The sequence below is a fragment of the Sceloporus occidentalis genome, unplaced genomic scaffold (assembly GCF_023333645.1).
Source record: "Sceloporus occidentalis isolate IW3139 unplaced genomic scaffold, rSceOcc1.0.p SCAF_2, whole genome shotgun sequence".
Classification (NCBI taxonomy): Eukaryota; Metazoa; Chordata; class Lepidosauria; order Squamata; family Phrynosomatidae; genus Sceloporus; species Sceloporus occidentalis.
In genome coordinates, this window is record NW_028316982.1 from 173,591,870 (window position 1) to 173,614,220 (window position 22,351).

General features: G+C 38.3%; 1 protein-coding gene across 2 annotated transcripts in view; it reads right to left on the bottom strand.

The window, feature by feature from the left end:
- LOC149319346 (sodium/hydrogen exchanger 7) overlaps positions 1-22,351 on the bottom strand; it is a 63,707-nt gene that overhangs the window by 6,042 nt on the left and 35,314 nt on the right. Inside the window, exons 8-15 of one of the 2 annotated variants that reach the window (XM_089511521.1) lie at positions 21,296-21,401; positions 18,719-18,807; positions 17,388-17,501; positions 15,481-15,592; positions 13,170-13,323; positions 7,831-7,890; positions 3,457-3,520; positions 523-605 (exon numbers count right to left, since the gene is read on the bottom strand). In XM_089511521.1, the coding sequence (XP_089367647.1) occupies positions 523-605; positions 3,457-3,520; positions 7,831-7,890; positions 13,170-13,323; positions 15,481-15,592; positions 17,388-17,501; positions 18,719-18,807; positions 21,296-21,401 (782 nt within the window). The remainder of the gene's footprint in view (positions 1-522; positions 606-3,456; positions 3,521-7,830; positions 7,891-13,169; positions 13,324-15,480; positions 15,593-17,387; positions 17,502-18,718; positions 18,808-21,295; positions 21,402-22,351) is intronic. The other variant, XM_089511522.1, reaches the window with a different exon arrangement.

Consider the following 22,351-nt stretch of genomic DNA (forward strand, 5'->3'; position numbering starts at 1 on the left):
TACCGTGACACGTTAGTTTCCAGCAGATGAGGGTCCTGGCATCCTGTAACCTGGGTTATGCACCTCCCATTCGCAAATAGGAGGAGCTAAACCCAGATTACAGGATGCCAGGACCCTTCTCTGCTGGGAAAAGGAACGTTGGGTACTTACCGTGACACGTTCATTTCCTGCAGAGAAGGGTCCTGGCATCCTGTAATCTGGGTTTAGCTCCTCCTATTTGCGAATGGGAGGTGCATAACCCAGGTTACAGGAGGTCAGGACCCTCTCTGCTGGGAAACTACAATTCTCAAGGTTCACTATTACTGAGCCAGGGTAGTTAAATGGCCATTTTAGCATACTGACACTAGATTGGCCAGTTGTGAGCTAAGACTATAAATACTGATTTCATCTGGTTATTGCTTTTGCAGAATGTTTTGCTTGCACACTTTTATCCAAAAAACAAAACAAAAACAGTGAAAGAGTTGGCAACTCCTCTTTGGCAATTAGCTCTTGCACAAAACTGTATCATCTTGGAAAGGATACTTGTGGTCAAAGCTATACCACAGTCTGAAGATCCAGACACTTTCCTTCTTTGTGCGGTTCCTTCTTTCAGCATCTGGACCATCCTGAGATGTACCGGGGGGGGGGGGGGGACACACACACACAAACAAACAAACAAGAAAGAGGTGAACAATTATCTTCTGGTGAAGCAGGGTCTTGGGCTTTGCATAGTACTACTGAATTATGCAACCATTTGGTAATAGCAAATTCAAACTGAAGACATTTCAGATTATAGTCCTCAATCTCTTTGGCAGCAAGATATCACAACAATGGCCTTTACAAAGGATAAACATCTGTTCTTCTATCAAATATCATATATGTCAATCAATGCAAGTGGAGGAAGCATTTGCACGTATGTTACAACAATCTGTGACATAGGTATCAAGCTAGAATTCTGCCTCCTATGCAATTCAGACATCTCTCTAGAGTTTTTTTTTCACTAAGAAAGAAAGGGGAAATCAAATATGCAGTTCTGATTGTCTAAAATGATTATAGAACTGCAATATATATGATTGAATTTCTTTCCTGAGATGGAATTGAGCAGAGAGGTTCTGTGAATAGTTGGAAGAAGCTTAGATGATTCAGTTAGGTAACTGCAAGCAAAAGGAAGGATTCCTCAGAGGTTATATGAGGAGGAGGTAATGCCATGTTTCAACACAAGCTCTCTTTACTTTGACACATGGGAACTGGGAGGAATCACCTTACATTTAGTTTCTATCTTCAGCTATAAAGTGAATCAGAAATACATAACAAAATACAATTAATATGGTCATATTATAAAATTTCTCTGGGTCCTAAAACATTTGCAGCATGGAGGGAACATAGGCTCCACCCAGGATTTTCCAATTTCTCACAGCTGATTATTTTTTTCATTTCTTTTCTTCTACCCTGGAAACCATTGGAAGTTGAAATGGTTGACACCAACTCTCCAGTTAACTTAAGGAGCCCTGGATTTTCTGTCCAGCTACTGGGTTACACACTCAATAGGGGTCATGCTTCTTTTTAACAAAATGTAATAAAAGACTTATTTAATGAACCCAGTTATGGAAGGAATAGTAAAGAACACCTCATGGAGGAATAAATTTGGCTTTCTCCTGGTCCTCCTGCCTTCTGCTGAGGGCCGTGCTTTTTGGTTCTAAGTTTTTGCATTTATCTGCAAACATCATTGAAATATGGGCCCCTAAGAGCCTATTTAAAACTGAATTTGGTTCTCCACTTTGCCAAAGGGATTGTCCACAATCAGCCTAAAGGAGATTAAATGTATATAATAATAATAATAATAATAATAATAATAATAATAATAATAAATAAAACTTTTATTTGTATCCCACCTTTCTACTATATACCTCATCATGTTTTGACAGTAACTCACACCGTTTTCCAAACAGATAAGCTGGTTTGATAGTATTTTGCTATTGAAAAAACTTTAATATCTCTGAATTTGTCTATTTTTTAAAGTGTCGGATGCTTCCATTTAATATGAGCTGTAAACCTCTAATTTCATATGAGAAACAGGAGTAGGCAACACATACACGCTGATGATGTTAACACCGCTTTAAAGTTGTTAGGAAAAAATATTACTTCTTTCTCTAAATTTGTAAAGTAAGTTAGGTCTGTATGCTTGTCTTGTTGAAGCTAATGAAGGACATAAGAAATGCCAGACCAGACTAAGCTTCAGTAGTGCTAACATGTAAACATAATCCTTTTACTGCAATAGCAGAACCACAAAGTGTTAGGCCACCTGTCTTCCAGCTGTTATTTGATTTTAGTTCTGATTTTAGGTGCTGCTTTTTTCTTTAGCTGAAAGCCTGCTGAACCAAGTCAGAGTGAAAGAAGAATCTGGATACAGATTAGGTTGTTTTCCCATTTGTTAAATGTCTCTTGGGAAAATAAAATAGACTCTTTTGCTTTGTGCAAGTACTTCTACCACACAGAAAGAAAAGGCAGCTCCATTTATGGAAAGTCTTGTTTTTTCTTTTAACAAGCATGTTGCCTTGGGCTACACCCATACTGCAGAAATAATCCAGTTTGATACTACTTTAACTGTCATGGATGAATGCTATGGAATTCTGGGGATTGTAGTTTTGTGAGACATTTAGCCTTCTCTGTCAGAGAGCTCTGATGCCAAAACAAATTATAGTTCCCAGGTTTCTATAGAATGGAACCATGTCAGTTTAACAAAAATAGAAACAGTGGTGGGAAGGTTCTTAGAGAGGCACTTGTAATGATAATATATCAGGCATGTATAGGATGTGAAGGGATGGACAAGTACATAGTAGAAGACTAGTTGAGGACAAAGATGACAGTATACATAGCAATGTGCAAAATCTCTTTCCCATCCCTCAAAATGGCCTCTGAAAAAACTGGGTTGCAAATTTACAAAACTTCTCAATTAAGAATGATGCCAGCCACAGATGCTGGTAAAAAGTAAAAAATAAACTCTTCTAGAACATGGCCACATAGTCTGAAAAACCCACAAAAAACTATCATGTTATTGTTTTAAAGAAAGAAAGATATAGACAATGTACACACAAGGCAAAGTATCAGCCCCTTATTATGCTGGCTTTTTCTGTATCTGTTTTTCCCCCATGTTATCCAAAATCTTTGCCCTGAAGACAATAGCAAAGGTAACACTGATGCCTTCACATGACATTTTAAGTTTGAATCATTTTATCTTCTACATGCACTCACTCAAATTTTTCAGCAGTCAAGAAGAATTTGGTTCTAAGAGCTACAGAAATAGTATCCCATGACATCAGCTCTGCTTTTCATATTTAAGTGACCCTGTGGCTTTTGGATTCTTGTATGCAATTATTTCTCATTAGATTTGCACTCAGAACATTTTTGCACAACTATACAATAAATCCACATAAACAGCATCTGAGAGTCATTGACTTAAGAAAGTTAACTACTTACTCCTTGTAAGACTTGGAAGCTGTCATTAGTGGGTGGTGGATCTTGATCTGGGTCAACTCCAACTCTATACAAACATCAAAGAACAAAACAGCATGCTGTGAATTTAGCTGAACTTCAAATGCCCTTTAGACTGGGCTTAGTGCCATTGTAAAAGGTGGCTGAACACAGCAGGAAAAAACCATGGGCATTTGTTTATGGTTCAAGAAATGTTAAGAAGTGTCTGGTATGCCAGTTTTTATGCCTTTCAATATCACATAATTGTCTGATTAAGTCACACCATGCTCCCATTCCAAGGCTATTTCAGGTTAAACACCTATTTCAATACCTTAAAATCTTAAGGGAAAAAAAAATCATGTGATAAATGTGCAGATAGTTGGGGGCAGAAATAAAACACTGATTGCTATTTTTTAATACCACAGCATAACTGCATTGTAAGTTTTATTTGTGTAACATTATGGTTGAGAGCCAGTGTGGTGTAGTGTTTTGAGTACTGGGCTATAACTCTGAAAACCAGGGTTTGAATCTATGCCTGAACATGGAAACCCAAAGAGTGACCTTGGGCAAGTCACACTATTTCAGCCTTAAAAAGAAAAGAGAAAGGCAAAGCCCCTCTGAACAAATATTGCTAAGAAAGCCCCATCATAGGTTTGCCTTAGAGTTGCTGTAAGTCAGAAATGAGTTTATGCCATCAGCTCTTTGGCCAAGGAGATAGTGAGACATTGGTATGGCTTCCCTTTACTTCATGGTTTAAAATACATTCTGAAATGATGACAGATCCATAGGAATGCTCTGTTTCAATGGATCACCTTGATATTGGCTAATAACAATTTTGGTAGTTAAGATATTTTAGGTGAAAGGAACTACAGAACAGCAGCACAGTTGTTATGGTATAGTTGCACAGAAAGCTAGTAGCAGATCAGTTCAGTGGAGACTGCAGGACAGACCATGAGCAAGCTGCTTTTCAAGGTAATACACACTTCAAAGCTTGAAAAAGGAAAGCCACTCAAAGCAGCAAAATCTGTCAGCAATAAAGCTGAACCCAGCTGATAAACCCAATACAGCAAAATTCTTGATTGGGTATGTTAAACCAACACCAAACTTCAGTTTTGTGTTAAAGGAGGAATTGGATTCCCCCCCCCCCCCAAACTTGAGGTAAATGGGACAGATACCATTCCTAGCATCTCCATTTGAAGGTCCTCAAGCAGCAGGACTGCAAAAGAGACGTTACTTGCATGCCAGGGTTGAGAGAACTGAATAGTGGGCCAGTCTGAAAGTTTACCAGAGTGCTGGTTACTCTGCCTTGGAGATCCCATTGAGAAGGGGTGCAGAACCTTTTTGCTCCTAAAAGCTGCATGATGAACCTAGGATCTTGGCTGTATGCATATGTTTACAGCCTCCAACATGAGACGGTGTCAAACATATGCATATACCCAAGATCTTAAGTGTGGGAAGAGCCACCTATATACGCCATCTCCAGGGAAGTGAAAAATATCTATTCCCCAGATGCCTTCAGGCAGATCACACTTTCTTCACTGAAAGAGAGATCTGTAAGAGGGAATGAGGAGCCTTCCTTGTACTATTCTATATAGACTGCGCTTCCCTTGCTACTAGCATTCTGTAAGAAAAAAGTAATCAATATGAATCAATGAGAAATTAGTGGGCACATAGTAGCAGTAGTGATGGAGTCATGACACTCATGGGGCCCACATCTAAGGCATCAAGAAGCGTACAGGTTTTACACTGCTGCCATAAGGCATTCAGGGAAAGGATGCTGAAGGTGGCAAGACCCCTTACAGTAGAGTTTATCTTAGTGTTTCCAACCCATTATATCAAACAAAGTACTTGCTGTTGCACCTCTTTCTTTTTCTTCCTGTATCAGTTACAGTCCAAAACAAAGAATCTTTATTTTACAGAGCTCTCTTCAACAAATTTATTCTACTTCCATCTCCCATAATTTTTGTTGCCTAAAAGACTGTTCTTGACTTAGTTTTCAATATCTTTCCATCATGCTACTTCCATGCAACCAGATCACTGAGGAGCAAACTAGAGATGTGACACTATGTACTTCTGCCTTTAGGTGCAAGATTTTTACATGAAATTGCCAGGAAAAAAAAACTGGATAGAATCTGGGGCCTAGCATTGAAGGGTAATTGGAGCTAAGCTCTTAGTAGCCACACAATTTGGGTCTCCAAAAAATATACCACTGAAAGTAACAGCTTCAGTGAAATGAATGGCACAGATCCTCAATGTGGATTCAATCATAGGGGAGAAAAAGGATTAAAGTCCCCATAACTGTTATACTAGGCTCACAGAAATTTTAATAATTTTGTACTTAAATGTGTCTAATGAAATCCTGGGGCCAGGATATCCTCCCATAGAAGCTTATCTGGAATTTGAGCTCTCCAACAAATATGTTGTGAAACCCGTCACTCCAGTACAGGCATTTAACCCTGGTGGCGCAGTGGTTAAATGCCTGTACTGCAGCCATTCACTCGAAACCACAAGGTTGCGAGTTCAAGACCAGCAAAAGGGCCCAAGCTCGACTCAGGCTTGCATCCTTCCGAGGAGGTCGCTAAAATGAGTACCCAGACTGTTGGGGGCAAATTAGCTTACTTGCTAATTAGCTTACTTGCTGTTCACCGCTATGATCTTTGGAATAGCGGTACATAAATACAACAAATTATTTATTATTATTATTATTATTATTATTATTATTAAAAGCCTAGACCAGTGCATTAACAGACACTGCTTTCTCTTTCACACTATCCCAATTGTGGAGTTCCTTCCACAATTTTAAATTTGTTTTAAATGTGATTTTACAGAATGATTTAAAATATTTTTTTATTTATTAGACTATTAGTATTCTGTCCCATACCCAAAGATTTCAGTACACACACAATTCAAGACATATCCAGAACAATGTTTAAAATAATTCAATAAGGTTTTTTTAAAAAGAAAAAAAATTGGGGAGACTAAAACAGAAATTCCCAACTTAGTCAATTTAGGATCATTGAGCCCCAAAGGTTTTGGTAAGAGATAGGTTATGATGTGAGGCCAAAATCAGACCAGGATTAACACGAGTCAGCCCTCCAAGGCATTCCACAGCCCCCAAATTCCCCTCACATGTCTCCATACACAGTACTGCTCCCACAGGTACCACACAAAGCAAGGTATCTTTGCACAGTCACTACATCCTGTTACTGACTTGATATGACTGCTGAAAACTGTCAAGTTGTTCAAGCAGCTACATGTCAACTTTATTAACTAGTATCTACCTGTTTGCGTTTTTTTAAAAAAAACTTTACCTAGTATTTTTCTATTAAGTATCAAGAATGCAATCTGGTGAAAAAGAAAACTGTGGCAATATTCTCTTCCAGTCTCATCTTCACACCATTTCCCTAACTTTTTATGCATAATAAGGATGCTGTATTTAGGTTATGTAAGAGTGTGGGACAGAAACATAACAAATAACCTAACTAGATCTTCAGTTTTCTTTTAATAATGTTGTCCTAATGCATTTATCCTAAGAATTATCTCTTGGATATAGTTTTTGGGTTGTTTGACATTGGTATCATATATTAAAGGGAACAAGAACAATCTACTGCAACACTCATTCCACAAATACACTGATTGTCCCATATAAATGTTGTTTGCATACTCAAATCCTATCCAGACACTTTATCACTGCTTTGAGTCAAAATAACAGCTGCAGCTCAGTATACTACTCATATCAAATCTACCCTCAGCTTCTTACCACAAAATAAAATAAGTTATTGCTTGGATGTACCATATGGCAAATACTAGGCAGTTAACAATTAACTAGTTGTAAACCCATACACAAATGCAAAGGAATATGTCCCAATGAACACAACGGGACTTATACCTGAGTAGAACTGCAGAGGATTGCACCATATGTTCATTTTTTACATACATTCTGCTGAATGTTCACTTTCACTACCAAATTAACTCGGTACTAATTTGTTTTTCAAAAATATTCTCAATACCATAATAAAGAATGAAATGCATGGAACTTTATAGTGACAGTCCAAAAAAGGTCAAATATCACAGGAGGAAATGCTACTTGGGTGAAAGTGTGCTTTAGCACAAAATAACAAACTCGATTTGCAAGATTTCCCAAGAGCACATATGGTTGTTGTAGTCCCCCCCTCAGTTCATTCAGTTCCTAGGTAAAACATCAGGGAGAATAGCATCTTTTCAAAATCTGCAGGAAGAATCATGAATGCTGTAAAATAGTCTGCAGCATTAAGAGAAAGACATGCAGCAGCAAATAGAGAGTGAACACACTTGAGGTCAGAAAGATGAAGAAAGCCAAGCGTCAGGTAAAGCTTATTACCAACTGAATTATTCTGTCACCTGAAGTACAGCCAGCGGCTTTCATTCATCTCCTCCACCGATGGAACATGTTCGCCAACTCTAATACAGGCATAAGAATGGAGTTTATTTATTTATAGATTTTTATGCCTCCCTTAAAAATACTCAGGTCTGTTTCATACAAATATAAAAAAAAAAACAGAACACAAATGTTAAAAATAAATAAATAAGGGCAACCAATATATAAAGCTAATGCAATCAGTTAAAAAAAAAAGAAAAAGATATTAACAACCAAACGTCAAACTCTGGGGGAAAAAAGCAGATAAGAAGACCATAAAATGCAATATCATCAGAAATTAAGAATGAACTGAGAATCTAGTTGACACCAGGCACATTTCCATGAGGAGCATTGTTGAACTGTGATGCAACCTCTCATTGCACCCATCACACTTCAGATGAAATGTAGATAACATGAGGAAGTGGGAGAAAATGTATGAGAGATTTTAAATGACCATGACCCTAGGGACTAAAGTTATGCAAAAATAACATCTTTTTTTTAAAATAAAAAAACCCAAGCTTTAAAAAAGTGTTGAACTATCTGAAAGTAACAAAGATATTATGAGTCAGAAACAAAGGCATAATGAGTCAGAAGCCTAAGACTGCAGTTGTAGCCTAGTTCTCTACTTCCTACACTCTGTTTGACTCTTTTTAACGTTTCTCCATTGTCAGAAACACATTTTCTACTGTTTCCCCCTGAGCTTTCTCATTTCTGTAAAATACTGTGAAATCTCCTTTTGTAGGCTGCATTTTTCTTCTGGCAGTAATCTCCTTATCTGAACCTTTCTGCTTCCTCTGTCCATCCTCTCTTAAATATGCTTTATATCCCCTTCCTTTGTTTGCCCACTGCCTGTTCCTCAAAAACTCCTTTTGTTTATGCAGCCTGCTTATTTACTTCAGCACCCCTAATTCTGGCTGCCCAACTTTAACTTTCCCCTTACAGCTCAGCACTATGTCTCAATGACAAATATATAATAATAATAATAATAATAATAATAATTTGTTTTATTTATATACCGCTATTCCAAAGATCATAGCGGTGAACAGCAAGTAAGCTAATTAGCAAGTAAGCTAATTTGCCCCCAACAGTCTGGGTACTCATTTTAGCGACCTCGGAAGGATGCAAGCCTGAGTCGAGCTTGGGCCCTTTTGCTGGTCTTGAACTCGCAATCTTGTGGTTTCGAGTGAATGGCTGTAGTACAGGCATTTAACTGCTGCGCCACCAAACAGTAATAAAACCAAACAGTAAACTGAAAAAAAATTGCAATATATGTACTGATAGAGTCATATAGTCACAAAATCATAGATATGAAAGGGGCCTCAGGGTCATCAAGTCCAACTCATTGCTCAATTCCGGATCTTCCTAAAATATCCCAGTAGGTAGCTGCCCAGCTTCTTTCTAAAGAAACCCAGATGAGAGGATCTCAGGCTCTCTTTATGCAATTGATTCCATTACTGAACCGCTCTTGCTATCAACAAGTTCCTTCTAATGTTCAATTAAATTCTACTCTCCTGTAACTTCAAACTGTTAAGACCTGGTCCTATCTTCTGGGGCAACAGAGATCAGATCTGCCCCCTTCCTCTCTGTGCCAGATATTTAAACAGCATAATTATATCATACCTCAGTCTTCTCTTCACCCAGTTGCATATCTAGTTCTTTTAACCTTTCCTCATATGTGTTATTCTCCATACCCCTTTATCATCCTCATTGCCCTTCTCTGCACCTGCTTCAACTTGTCTATACCCTTCTTAAAAGAGTCCCCCAGACCTGAATGCAGTACTCCAGATGAGGCCTGACCAGCACAGAATATAGTGGGAATTTCCTTTGACTTGGAAGGTATGCTTCTATGCAAGCTAAAATAGCATTCCCCTTCTTTGCTGCAGTACCACACTAGTGGCTTATGTTCAGCTTATAATCAACAGAAATTCCAAGGTCCTTTTCATTCAAAAATAACAACTTCCTGGGGAAAAGAGATTCAACTCAGATTGCTGAAGGAATGTTACATGCAATCCCTAACTGTATTCTCATACATTCTATATCTAAATTTATTAAACATATTCTGTTCTAATCTAGTCTAACATAAGAACTCTACTTTAACAGTAACACAACCAATATTACAATACAGTTCCTTGTACCATATCCTAGACTATTCAAGGGCCATGATCCTCTGAAGAGACTTTCTAGGTGGCAAGGAGGACAACAACAGGGGATTGAGGTAGTGAGAAGAAAGTGGGAAAGCCTGCTTATAGGCAGCTTTTCATTCACACAACTCAGGTTCCTACCCAGTATTTTAAACTAAAGCCCCCTCTCACTGAAGAGATGGAGGAGAACTGGAATACGTAAACTCAGCTGAACTCATTTTTAAAAATTATAATCACTGATTATGTGCATTTTCAGTTGCAAAGAAAGAAAAAACAACAACATACATTTCCATACAAAGTTCAGTGGAGGCAGATACTTCAATAAAATTGCAGTAATGCTCTGATATGGTCTTCTAATAAAGCTGAGGCTCTACTGTCTGTTTGGGATACCCTTCTCTGCCTCTTATAACACATGCAACTATGCAACATTTTAGGGTCTCACATAACAGTAAAACAAAAAGATCTGTAATTGTTGCTTAAAGCTCCTGGCTTTAAAATGTACAAGTTCATAGTCCTTCAGTTTGATGTTGCTAATCAACACAAAATTTTAGGGACAATTTGGTTTCTTTTCTCTATTAGAACCACCAGCAAACTAGCTTATGTCAGCTGTTCTCTGGATAAAAAAACTGCCAGCGGTTTATGGTTTCCTGAGTCAAATATCTTTTTCTCTGAATACTATTCATCTGTATAAAATCTGAAGGAAGATTAGATTCTAAGTACATATTAATACATTATGTTAATGTAACTGCAGTCTTCTCTCCACAACAGTCAGACTAATAAAAATATTTCAAGCAGTTACTGAGTAAAACCAGTGAAAGAAATTTATGGAGAAAAAGCAATAAAGCTGGGACAGTTTGATTATTTAGGTGTAAGAATGACAACACAATATACTTCAGACAATAACTGGTTGTTACACAGATGCCATGTCTTCGCCACTAACCTTCTTAGAAAGGCATAATTTTATGCAGGTATACTGAAAAATCAGTTCCACTAAGGCTGTAACTGTACTGCAGAAATATTCCGGGTTGACACCACTTTAACTACCATGGCTCAGTGCTATGGAATTCTGGAATTATAGTTCTGTGAAACATTTAGCTTTTTCCATGAGAGAGCTTTGATGCCACAACAAACTACAATTGCCAGGATTCCATCACACTGAGCCATGGCAGTTAAAGTGGTGTCAATCTTGATTATTTCTGCAGTGCAGATGCAGCCTAAAAGTAAATTTCTCGGAGTGCACTGGTTAGAGCTTAGAAATTTTTTTGTACTACACTTCTGAGAACCCCCTTAGCCAGCATGGCTGGGAGGTAAGTAATTTTTTTCAGACTCTGAGACTGCAGCACTAAATTTGTCTTTTATAAGAAGTACTACCAATACTCTACCTTTTCCATGCTAGCTGTCACTAGAAGTATTTTGAAATATACATTGTTGCTTAAATCCCTGACTAGTGTTCCTATTATACAAAATTACTACAAAAACATGAGTACATTAAGAGGAAAGCAAGATGATGAACTTTTATGTATGATGTCACTCTCATGAGCTGGTTCTCAATCTTCAACAAGCATTCAGCATTATCCAACTACATAAAGGAGCCCTCTCCAATTTAGTGCCCTCTAGGTGTATTGGTCTACTAGGGGAAGGCTAACATAGGCTGATCCGCACTGCAGAAATAATTTAGGTTGACACCACTTTAACTTCTATGACTCAATGCCACAGAATTCTGGGGTTTGTAGTTTTGTTTAGCCTTCTCTGTCAGAGAGCTCTGGTGCCACAAAAAACTACAAGTCCAAGGATTCCACAGCATGGAGCCATGGCAGTTTAAGTAGTGTCAACCTGGATTATTTATGCAACCACAGGGAAATATTTTCTATTTTAATTTTCACTGCAGTACCTAAAGGAATGACACTTTCCGAAAAACCAATTGGCATTGAACATGACTGCCATCTCCTGGATTAAGGGTAGCATCTCATGCAGCTTCTACAACTTTAGTTGCCTACATTTTATGTTTGGAATTAGTGAAGAAGCACTCAAAGCTAATGACAAGGAAGAAATAATACACTTGGACCGTATTCAGAAAACATGGGCCCTTTCAGCATAGGAAAACACATTACTATGGTCCCAGTATTACTGCCACAGCTCCCTGTGGAATCCTGAAACCTGTCGTTTGCGCAATAGAACTCTCTGGCTGTAAATTCTAAATGCCTTTTCCTAATGCAAATCCCAGGATTGCATAGGAAGAAGCCATGGCAGTTAAAGTGGAATCACAGTCGTATAACTGTGTAAGGGCCCCCTGAATGCATGTTCCATACTGAAGAATATTTCTATGCCCATGGCACAACAGGCGATGTTTACAGCTCTCAGTCTATGCATCAGTCCATAGATCACAGGGACCTGACCTTTGTCTCAAGGAATGTATTGGGTCAATTGGCCACTTTTGGCCCCCACTTTTCTTTGAAACCTAGCAGGGCAGGAGAGTTATGGAAAATGTTATTCCACAACAGCAGCCCCACTGAGGTTGTAACCAAAGACTCTCCCAATCCCTGGTGAGATTGTGGCCTAGATATCTAGTAGCAGCAGAGATCTCTAAAAGGGTGGAGGGTTTTCTTCTACCAGCCTAGCAATCTTTAGATCTCATTTGACATGGAAGGGATTTGAACTGCTCATCTGTCCACAATCAAACTTCTGATATATAGACATACAAAGGTGTGCCCTCGGTCTACCCCAGCAATGAATGCAGTACTAGAAAAAAGTCTGCAGGGAGAGGCTTTTGGATGCAATTTTATCTGTTTACCAGATCATAAAACCCACAGGATTGTTTTCTTACTGTGTCCTTGTCCTTGCCCATGATGAGTGGAATAGGCAGAAAAAGAAAGAGAAAAAAACTACATGGAAGGCCCTGTTATTTAAATGTGGCCAACTAGCATGGGTTAGCTTGATCTTGACTGTCTACCCTAAAGCAGCACATGCATACTTTCAAAGCTACTTTGTTTTTTAAAAAGGCAAATATAATTGCCTTCCCAAGGAATAACAGTTTGTGGACATAAACTGTTGTGGGTAAAGATTTTTCCTATAAAACAAAATAGTAAATATCAGTCACATTTCTTTTGTCATCAAAGTATTGTAGGCTGTTTAAAATGTAAACGAGAAATACATTTTGACAGAGAGTCAGACAAATACCGTACCTTATATTTAGCCATGAAAGCATGGGAGTTGTGCCTCCCCCAACAATCCAAACAGTAAAGAAGACAATAAGGAGTGTTGTGGAGAACATCATTTGATGAGCGTAAGTCGCTGTGTCTCTTATGGCTAGAGCAAATGCCATGGCTCCTCTAAGACCTGTGGGTAACAGCAGAGAGGAACAGAAATTTTACAGTTAGGGATGTGGGAGAAACTGGCTTGAGTTACATTTTAATAATAGTGTAATTAATTTGTACTTCTTCAGTTAATGCATAAAGTGAAAAACCATTATCCTACAGTATTTGTACTTCTCTATATTTACAGCCCTCTGTGCATGTTAATTGAGTACATTAATGGTTATTTTCTCCCAAATGCATATATCAGTAACAGTACTGTATAAAAATATGTTTGTTTATTGGGACATTTCTTGCAAAAATGCATCTGTTAGGCCAAAACTGCATTAAAATGTGCATATAGGAAGAAAGTGCATCAGGGCAAAACAAATATTCCTGAAGATAAGCAAAATCAGAAAGAACGGATTTGAGACCGGGAAAAACGAACACAGAAAATGACAAGATTCACCCATTCCTCCCATACAACAGAAATAAAATGAAGTACCATACCACAAACATTTTGTACAGTGCTTTCCTCAACACAGATAAAATGGTTAACATTTGGCGACTCGAAAAGTTGTGGGTATGCTTTTAATTGTTTTAAATTAATGATTTATTTAAGAGGATTGTATTTAATGCTATTTAAGTTTTTGTATTCAGGATAGTCTTTAGCTGTATTGTTTTAACATATAGTGTAATCCACTTGGGATCCTGTATGGGAAAAAATTGGGATATAAATTAAATAATAAACAAATAAGATTCAAATATGTGAAAAATGAGGACATATCCAGCAGATGGAAAAGGGTTACTGTAGCCACAACACTGATAAATACTGAAGGTTCTTTGACTGCTAAAAGATCTATTCAAGGCCTACTTTGTTTTTGTTTTGCAACCTTAGGATATTTATGGCATTCCAATTGCTTCCACATAATTGCAGGGGCTAAGAAGCTTGACCTATTGTTGGCTTAAATAAATCCTAGGACCGTTTTCATTCTAGCATTATTTTAAAGATTTTATTCATTTATTTATGGTAGATCATAAGAATTCCAGAGTGATGTACAAATAAAATCAATTTAAAACAATTAAAGATAATTTAAGCAAAGTGAAAGCACTTAAAGCAATTTTAACATATTAAAACAAGTTAAGAACATGCATATGCACAAATCTGGATGCAATTATATAAAACATGGAAGGTATTCTACACTAGGAAGTTATTCTACCTTGGTGGGCAGGATGGCCAGCTTTTCTCCCTAGCACCCACTAGCAGGCTTGGACATATGGGAGATGGGGGACAGTTAATGATCAAAACTGGAAGTGGGTAGTGGTTGGAGTGGGACCTTTAATATGTAAAAGCCACTTCTCTGGAGGCCTCCACAAGCAAGACAAAGTTTGGGAAGGATGATTTTCCCCCACAGTGTAGCACACTGCAGTAATTTGATATGTGAAGTCAGGAAAAATGACCTTAGGGAGCCACATAAAGTCTGCAGGCTGTAGTTTGCATACCTTCTTCTATACCTTCATTTTAAAAAGTGTTTACTTTGAGAAATTTAAAAGGTAGACTATTAAGGCTGGTGTGTCAGATATTCTTGAGCCATAGACCCATACTAGTGCCACATTTTGGGTCCACTATCCCCAGGGCATGAATAATAAAGGCAGTGTTGCACAGTGACATAGTGGTGTTGTTCCCAAGCCAATTTGTGCCTTAGTTCCAAGTGCACCTTTGTTGTAGCTTCATTCCAAACAACTGCCTGATAACAGAACACAGTGGCTTACCACAGAGGGCATCATGTTCACTTTGAAAAACAGATGAGCTTGTGTTAACCATACCAAAGTGAATATCTACTCAGGCTCACATGGCAGGGATATTGCAATATTAGCCTGATGAAAGAGCCTTATTTCTTCATTTTTATTACACTGTCTTCAGGAATTATTATTACTATGTAGTGTGGGAGGTAAGCCTGAGTAAGAGAATTTTCTTTGCAAACAAACTGAGAAAGATCAAAGTAGTCAAAGCACCAAGGAGGAGATGTAGAGAGGGAGAGAGAATGACAGAGAAAGCTTTAATTGCTGACTCCACACAAAAAGAAACCCTTCCCTCTTGCCCAACATATGCCTTGAACTGATGTATTTTATATGCAGTTGGGAACATTTGTCTTTTCTTTTGTCATAAAGGCAAGTTGCTAGTCTCAGCTATTTGCTTTACCTGCAAACATCATCATGTGCTGGAAATTCCAGCTGATCTTGTGCCTTCTGCCCAAGTTCAAGAAGAAAGAGAGTGGATAGATGTGTGCCGCTCTTCCCAGAAAAACAGCTATCTAACCACACCATTTTGTTAAGGATTCAAGCATGTCACAATATGAATAAAAAGTTTCATTCAACATATTCAGATATTCAAACCTAAATTGCAAGAATCTAAAACAGTGTTTTCATTTTAAACTCCTTCTGTCTCTTCTAAACAATATAAAGGTCAACAATTCTAAAAATGGAACATACAGATTGAACAATGTTTAGACTGATGAACATTCTGAGAAAGATGGATCATAAATGGATCTAGTGTTTTGTCTATTTTTCTATATAGGGATGGATTAAGCTCTTTTCTGGAATATTCTTTGCTCTAATGAGCTTCTTTAAAGATTTAAACAACAAAAAAGAAGGAAGTGAAGTTTAATTCAGCCTAATGCTCCACTTTTAAACAGGCATTCTTTAGATGTGGCTCTTATTATTCCTTTGAAGGGCCTCTGGTCCTTTGAAAATTTCCTTGCCATACAGTTCCTTGGGATGCTTTCCATGGTTTTAACTGGTGAAGTGCCTTGTTTAATTCACATCATGGAATGAGGCATGGGTTTCCAGGTGACACCATTTTCTGCTTGTTTATCACATAAAAATTAACAAAGTGATAAAGAAGGGTGCACAAAGTCTTTGGATTTTTAAGATGCACAGTGTCTTTTTACTCTTAAGAACCAGGAGCTGTCAATCTGAAAGTACCCAGAATTTATATACTTGAAGAATCTGCACTTGTTGCTTTCTACTAGGCATACAGGTGTCTGAAAGAATCATGGATTCTTTGACACTATACATTTCTATCTCTATGATTCCACTTTAACACATCAACACCCTGTAGAATCCTGGGATTTGCAGTTTAGGGAGGAGTATTCAGAATTTTCTTGCCAGGGAGTTTTAGTGCCTCCCCAAACTACCCCAAAGTTCAGTAAGGTTCATCCATGAAAGTCAAAGTGGAATCAGAGTGCTGTAACTGCTTAGTGTGAAAAGAAAAGAATGTCTCTGACCAAAAAGGGTAAAAATCTGTTTGAGTAATAGATTGTTAAAGTAGCCATAGTCATGTGGACTAAGCTCTGTTCTGTCAGAAGTAGGGCTGCCATAATTGTCCACTTTTACCAGGGACAAAATGTAGGACAAATTCAAGACCAAACTGTAGGGCAACTGCAGGACAAAACTCAGCTCAAAATGTAGGACATTTAAGGTCCACCATTTTTCTTCAATGTCCTACATTTTGGGCTGAGTTTTGTCCTGCAGTTGTCCTACAGTTTGGTCTTGAATTTGTTCCACATTTTGTCCCTGGTAAAAGTGGACAATTATGGCAAGCCTAGTCAGAAGTAAAGGCTGAAAAAGCCTCATCATACACACAGAGGTCTCACAAACAATGCTTTGGATTAAGATCAGAGATACAGTTTTCTACTAATATCTAATCTAGAAGGATGTGGTTTAAGAATTCCACTATCTGTCTTGTCTTGACTACAGTAACAGACAACATAAGTTATCTGATTTTGTAAATGGAACTACTGCAAACGTCAAAGGTTTATTTCTCCCTCCCTTCCGCCACCCCCAAAGCTAAGAAGGAAAGGCCATGCATTGCAGCCTATAAAGAATATAGAAACATACACTCTGAAGCAGAAATGCTATTTACACTTATAGCATTTTACCTTAGAGTAGATTCTGTTCAATGTAATGAAGGTTAATTCTAAACAGATACATAGAAATGCACTATTTGAAATACACTGAGGCTGAGAGAGATATTGAAATATTTCTGTACAACTTTGAAATGTAGCTAAGAAATGTATTACAGTTCGGGGGGGGGGCATAAAAGGATACAAAAGCTCCAATGACAAATATAGGGCTGAATACATGCTTCTGGAAAGTAAACAGAGCTAAGCCCATATAAGAAAATATGAAGTTCTCAGCTAGGAAGTGCAGAACTTCAAAGAGCTGGGAATGAAATTGAAGAATGTTTGTCAGATAAATTCAAAACAGTTCATATTTCTTATAAAGAATAACACAATTACATTTAAAGTAGCCTATTCTATATGAATAAAGCCAAAATATTTGAAACTATGTGTGTGGGGGTGGCTTTGTGGTTTTGGAACAAAACCAAGATTTTTATTCCCAGCAATTGTTTCTATCTTTATAGATTTTTGTCAAATTCTATTATATACTGATGCTGATTCATCTTTCAGAGCATAAAACAGGCAGATTTCGGAAATCCAGGTTTAAATCTTCAATGAGTCATACAACTCACGGGGTGATCTTGGGGAAACATTCTTTCTACATCACAGGATTATTATAAGGTCCAATGGGGAGGACAAGAATTACATATACCATCTTGGAGCCCATTAGAGAAAAAGTGAGACATAAAAGCAACTGATAGATACACAAATAACAGAATCCATTGCGGGCAGAAAGCTGTATGCTTGAGAGCTAAGCTAGAACTCTACTCTTAGACCTTTAGGATCTGTTGGTGTTTCTTTAAAAAAAATAGAGCATTAAAATACACAACCTTGCCCATACAGTCGCATGGATACAATCCAATGAAGACTGCACCATATGCTTCTCCCAATGTTCATTTCAGCTGATCAAAAGTCTGTTGTTGTTATGTGCCTTCAAATTTACTCTCACTAAGGGTGACTCTCTCATCAGGTTTTCTTGCCAAGATTTATTCAGAGGAGGTTTGTCATTGTCTTCCTCTGAGGCTGAGAGATTATGACTTGCCCAAGCTCACCAGTGGCTTTCCATGGCTGAGTGAGGAATTGAACCCTAGGGATGGATCACATTATGTAATCATAATGCAACTGTCCAGCTTTAACTGCTATGAAAACCTATGATTTGCAGATTAAGGAGAAGCATTTAGAAGTCTCAGCCAGAACATTTCAGTGCCTCAGAACAAACTACAAATGCCAGGATTCCACATGATGGAACCATAGCAGTTAAAAGTAGAATAAATAACACTATAATTGTGGAGTGTGAATGTCTCCAGAATTCCTAGTGCAGTACGCAAACTGCTATAGCATGCTAACTCTCCCAATTCCTATCAACCATATTTTTTTCTGTACTGGATACAATTTTTCTCAGGATGAGTAGCCTGGTGTAATGAATAAAGCCATATGAATCACTATTTAAGAAACAAAACTGAGAAGATTTTCTTTCACCTGCTTGGTTCGGCTTCTTGACTCAACTGACAGATTATTGTACGTGTAGTGAGCTTGCGTGATTCCACAGAACAGGACAGACACCACACCTGATAAAAAAAAAACAGCATATCAAGAGGCATTATGTACATGTAGATCATCTGTCTTCTTTGGCTTTTTTTATATTTAAGATTTCCTATCAATCTTCTTTAACTGCTTAAGTGGTTCTTTGCACACAGGCCTTTAGCCATTTATAATTATGTGTCTTCTGAACATTCTTATGAGAATAATTATGGTGCTTAACCAGCCTTAAAGCAAAACTATCTATCCTGGAAACCCAACTGTATCTTTTCACGTGGGTAGAAAACAGCTGTTGTAAATATGAAGCAGGGACACACTCTGCACATTCTCTAAGGCACTTAATTATACAGTCAGCCCTCCTTATTCACAGATACTACATCTAAGGATTCCACCATCCACAGCTTGAAAATATGTTCCAAAAGGTAAATCTTGATGTTGCCATTTTATATAAGGCACACCACTGTATATAATGGGACTTCAGCATCAACAGATTTTGGCATCCATGGAGGATCCTGCAACCAAACCCCAGCAGATACCAAGGCCCCACTGAATATACATTCCATAACTTAGTCCCACTGCTGAAACGGATTCCACAGTTGAGCCCTCACACAAATTAATCCCCAATCCTTTTAAATGTTTCCAGGGCGCTTTACAGACTGCCCAAAAAGGGTGGTCTGCCGGCGCCGCTGGTTGCTGCATCCGGGAACCACAGCAGCCAAACCGCGCGATTCCCAGATACAACAAAAAAGAAGCTGCAAAATGCAGCTTCTTCTTGCACTGCGGAAATGGTGCCGCAAGTCGCCAATGGTGCACTCGCGGTGTCATTTCCGCTGCACGACGTGCAGACACTATGCGTCCATGACGTCAAAATGGCGGTGCCTGTGTAGAATGGGCGCTGCCATTTTGTACGCGCCAAGCACATACTAGGGTTAGGGGCGTTCGGAAAGGACGCCCCTTTCTAACCCTAGTATGTGCTCGGCACTTACTTTCGGCGCGTGTGTAACGCGCCCAAGATTTATAAAATACAACTTGGCACATTCATATGTTGTGAGATCAACCCAATTACAAAAAAAAAGCATCTAATCATTCTCTGTAGTCAATCAGTACAGAGGAAAATAACAACTGGTTAGCATATATGTATTTATTTATATTTGAATCAGTACTTACTTAGTATGAGTCAGTACACCAACTCTATTTGAATACCAATATATATTCAATATTATATTTTAGTCCCTGGTAAGATGTCACTTATCCATGTTACTTCATCATAAAGAGACAGTTTCTTTTTCCTAAATTAAGGGAACCTCTCAGGACTATACTTTCAATACTTATGAAAACTAAGGGCCAGTACAGACAGCCCTGGAGGGACAGCTTGATGCCTCCCCTTTGAATGCCAGATTGGGGCCACAGCAACCACATTCCATGCCCCAATCTGGCTATTTGCCAGTTCAAAGAGGGGCAGCAAAATGCCTCTCCTTTTTGAGCTGGCAAAAGGACATCCTTCTGCCACTGCCACAACTTTTCTATGCTACTGTGGCATGTGGCTTATGAATGTCATGTCACTGATGTGCCAAAAAGCTGCCCACCCTCTGGTAGGGTGGGTGACATGACACTGTCGTGGGGCCGTCATCAGGGCATATGTCATTTAAATGCCATGCCACCACTCTGTGCACCCAAACTGGCATATTATGCTGGTCTGTTTTGCGCCTAAGACAAATTTTCTGTAAGTTTCTGCTTACATTTATGGTGAACAATTCTATTATCAGTGCAGTCAAGAACACAGCCTACACCTGAGCCAAAGAATCATGTTACTATTTCTTATAACCAACAAGGTTTCAAATTATCTTTCTGAAGTAGCAAATCCACTCAGTTGCCTACATCACACTGCATCACAGTCCTCCTTTGAAAGCAAGAGGACTTTCAAAAGCAGATTATGAAATGCAAATGGGATTTGATGTATAGAGTAAAATGTCCCAGCAGCTGTGTGTTAGATACACCCACCACAGTTCTTTAAATTTTGGCATACATTTTCTAGAACTAAAGGCACTCTACCCACCCAGTCACCAGTTTGCTCTGCAGTGATCTATTAGAAAATTGAAGAATTAGAAAAATAAGATGAATCTTTGGCTCAGGTTCTAAAATGAGTTAAAGCAGTTCCTCAAACAAACAGGACTTAAGGCAGCTTAGTAGAGAAATATGCATATCTTCTATATGTTTTGAAGTTGGCAAGGCACAACACTAATTTTAAGGGTGGAAAGTGTATATTGTTGTATTTATCACTTATTTCATTTCAGAACGTATGTGTCCAAGGAATTAAACCAGCAGCTAGATTATAAATTTTAGCAATCAATCACCCTTCAGATACGTACGGTATTCTTGACGAAATAGGCACAAGTGTTTTCATCAATGACAAAATCAGCATTTGAACTGTTTTAACAATAGTACACAGCCACTATGTCAGAACCAAACTCTTTGTTTTGAGAATTAAACTCTTGCTCATCTACCAAAGCATTTTACCTGTAAAACCACATGCTTCAGCCAATAAGAATGTACTCCAAGACATTAGGAAAAAGAGAGCCGTCTCCAGCAAAGGAAAGCAATGAAGTTTTGTAAACTTTGTTACGTAAGTATTTTGTTAAGGAATCACAAAAAACACTCTGTATATTATAAAGCTATTGAGACTTAGCTCAAGAGGTATGAACTTCAGGAGAGAGAGATAGCTACATATGCTCTCCTCAACTCCTGAACTGGCTACATTAAAACTGCTTTCATCAGCCCCGGTCTTTCACTACACTACACTTTCACTATTTGTCTTCCTAACCCTCTAGGAACACATGCTTGTCAGTCCATCTTCTGGTCTCTGTTTCCTTCTCAGTCTCCTTGTGTACCTCATTATGTATTGCATCCTTCAGGTTTAATTCAAACCTGCCCTGCAACTCACTATGCCTTGATACCGCCCCATGTATGGTACAAAGTTTCTTCATAGTTTTAAAACAGTGTTTCCCAAACTTTGGTTCTCTATATGTTTGGGACTTCAATCCTCAGATTTCCTGACTATGATCATGCTTCTGTGACTTCTGGGAGTTGAAATCCAAAACATCTAGAGGACCAAAGTTTGGGAAACACTGTTTTAAAAGATGATTATGATTACGACCATCCCCACCACAACTCTACGCATTTGGTGGGTGCCCCTTAGACTTGTGGGATCCCATCTGTGTTCTTAAAATTCTTAAGATCCATCAGCTGGACCCTAGTTCTAAAGCAACAGTGGGAATCATGCAGCCCTTCAAATGTTGCAGGACTACAACTCCCATCAGTAACCAGGAATACTGGAAACTGCAGCACAACAACATCTAGAGTAGCATACGTATGATTCCCACTCGTGTTCTAAAGAAATACATGTGTAATTAAAAATCATTGGAATTTGTTTTGAGTATGAACATTGAATAGAGGTAGCAAAGCTTGCACATAAAAAGTTACTCCTTGTTACATTATGTACACTGTTTGTACATAAAAAGCTATCCTCAAGCTATCAGTTTTCTTCATTTTATCAGCATAAACTGACACATGGGA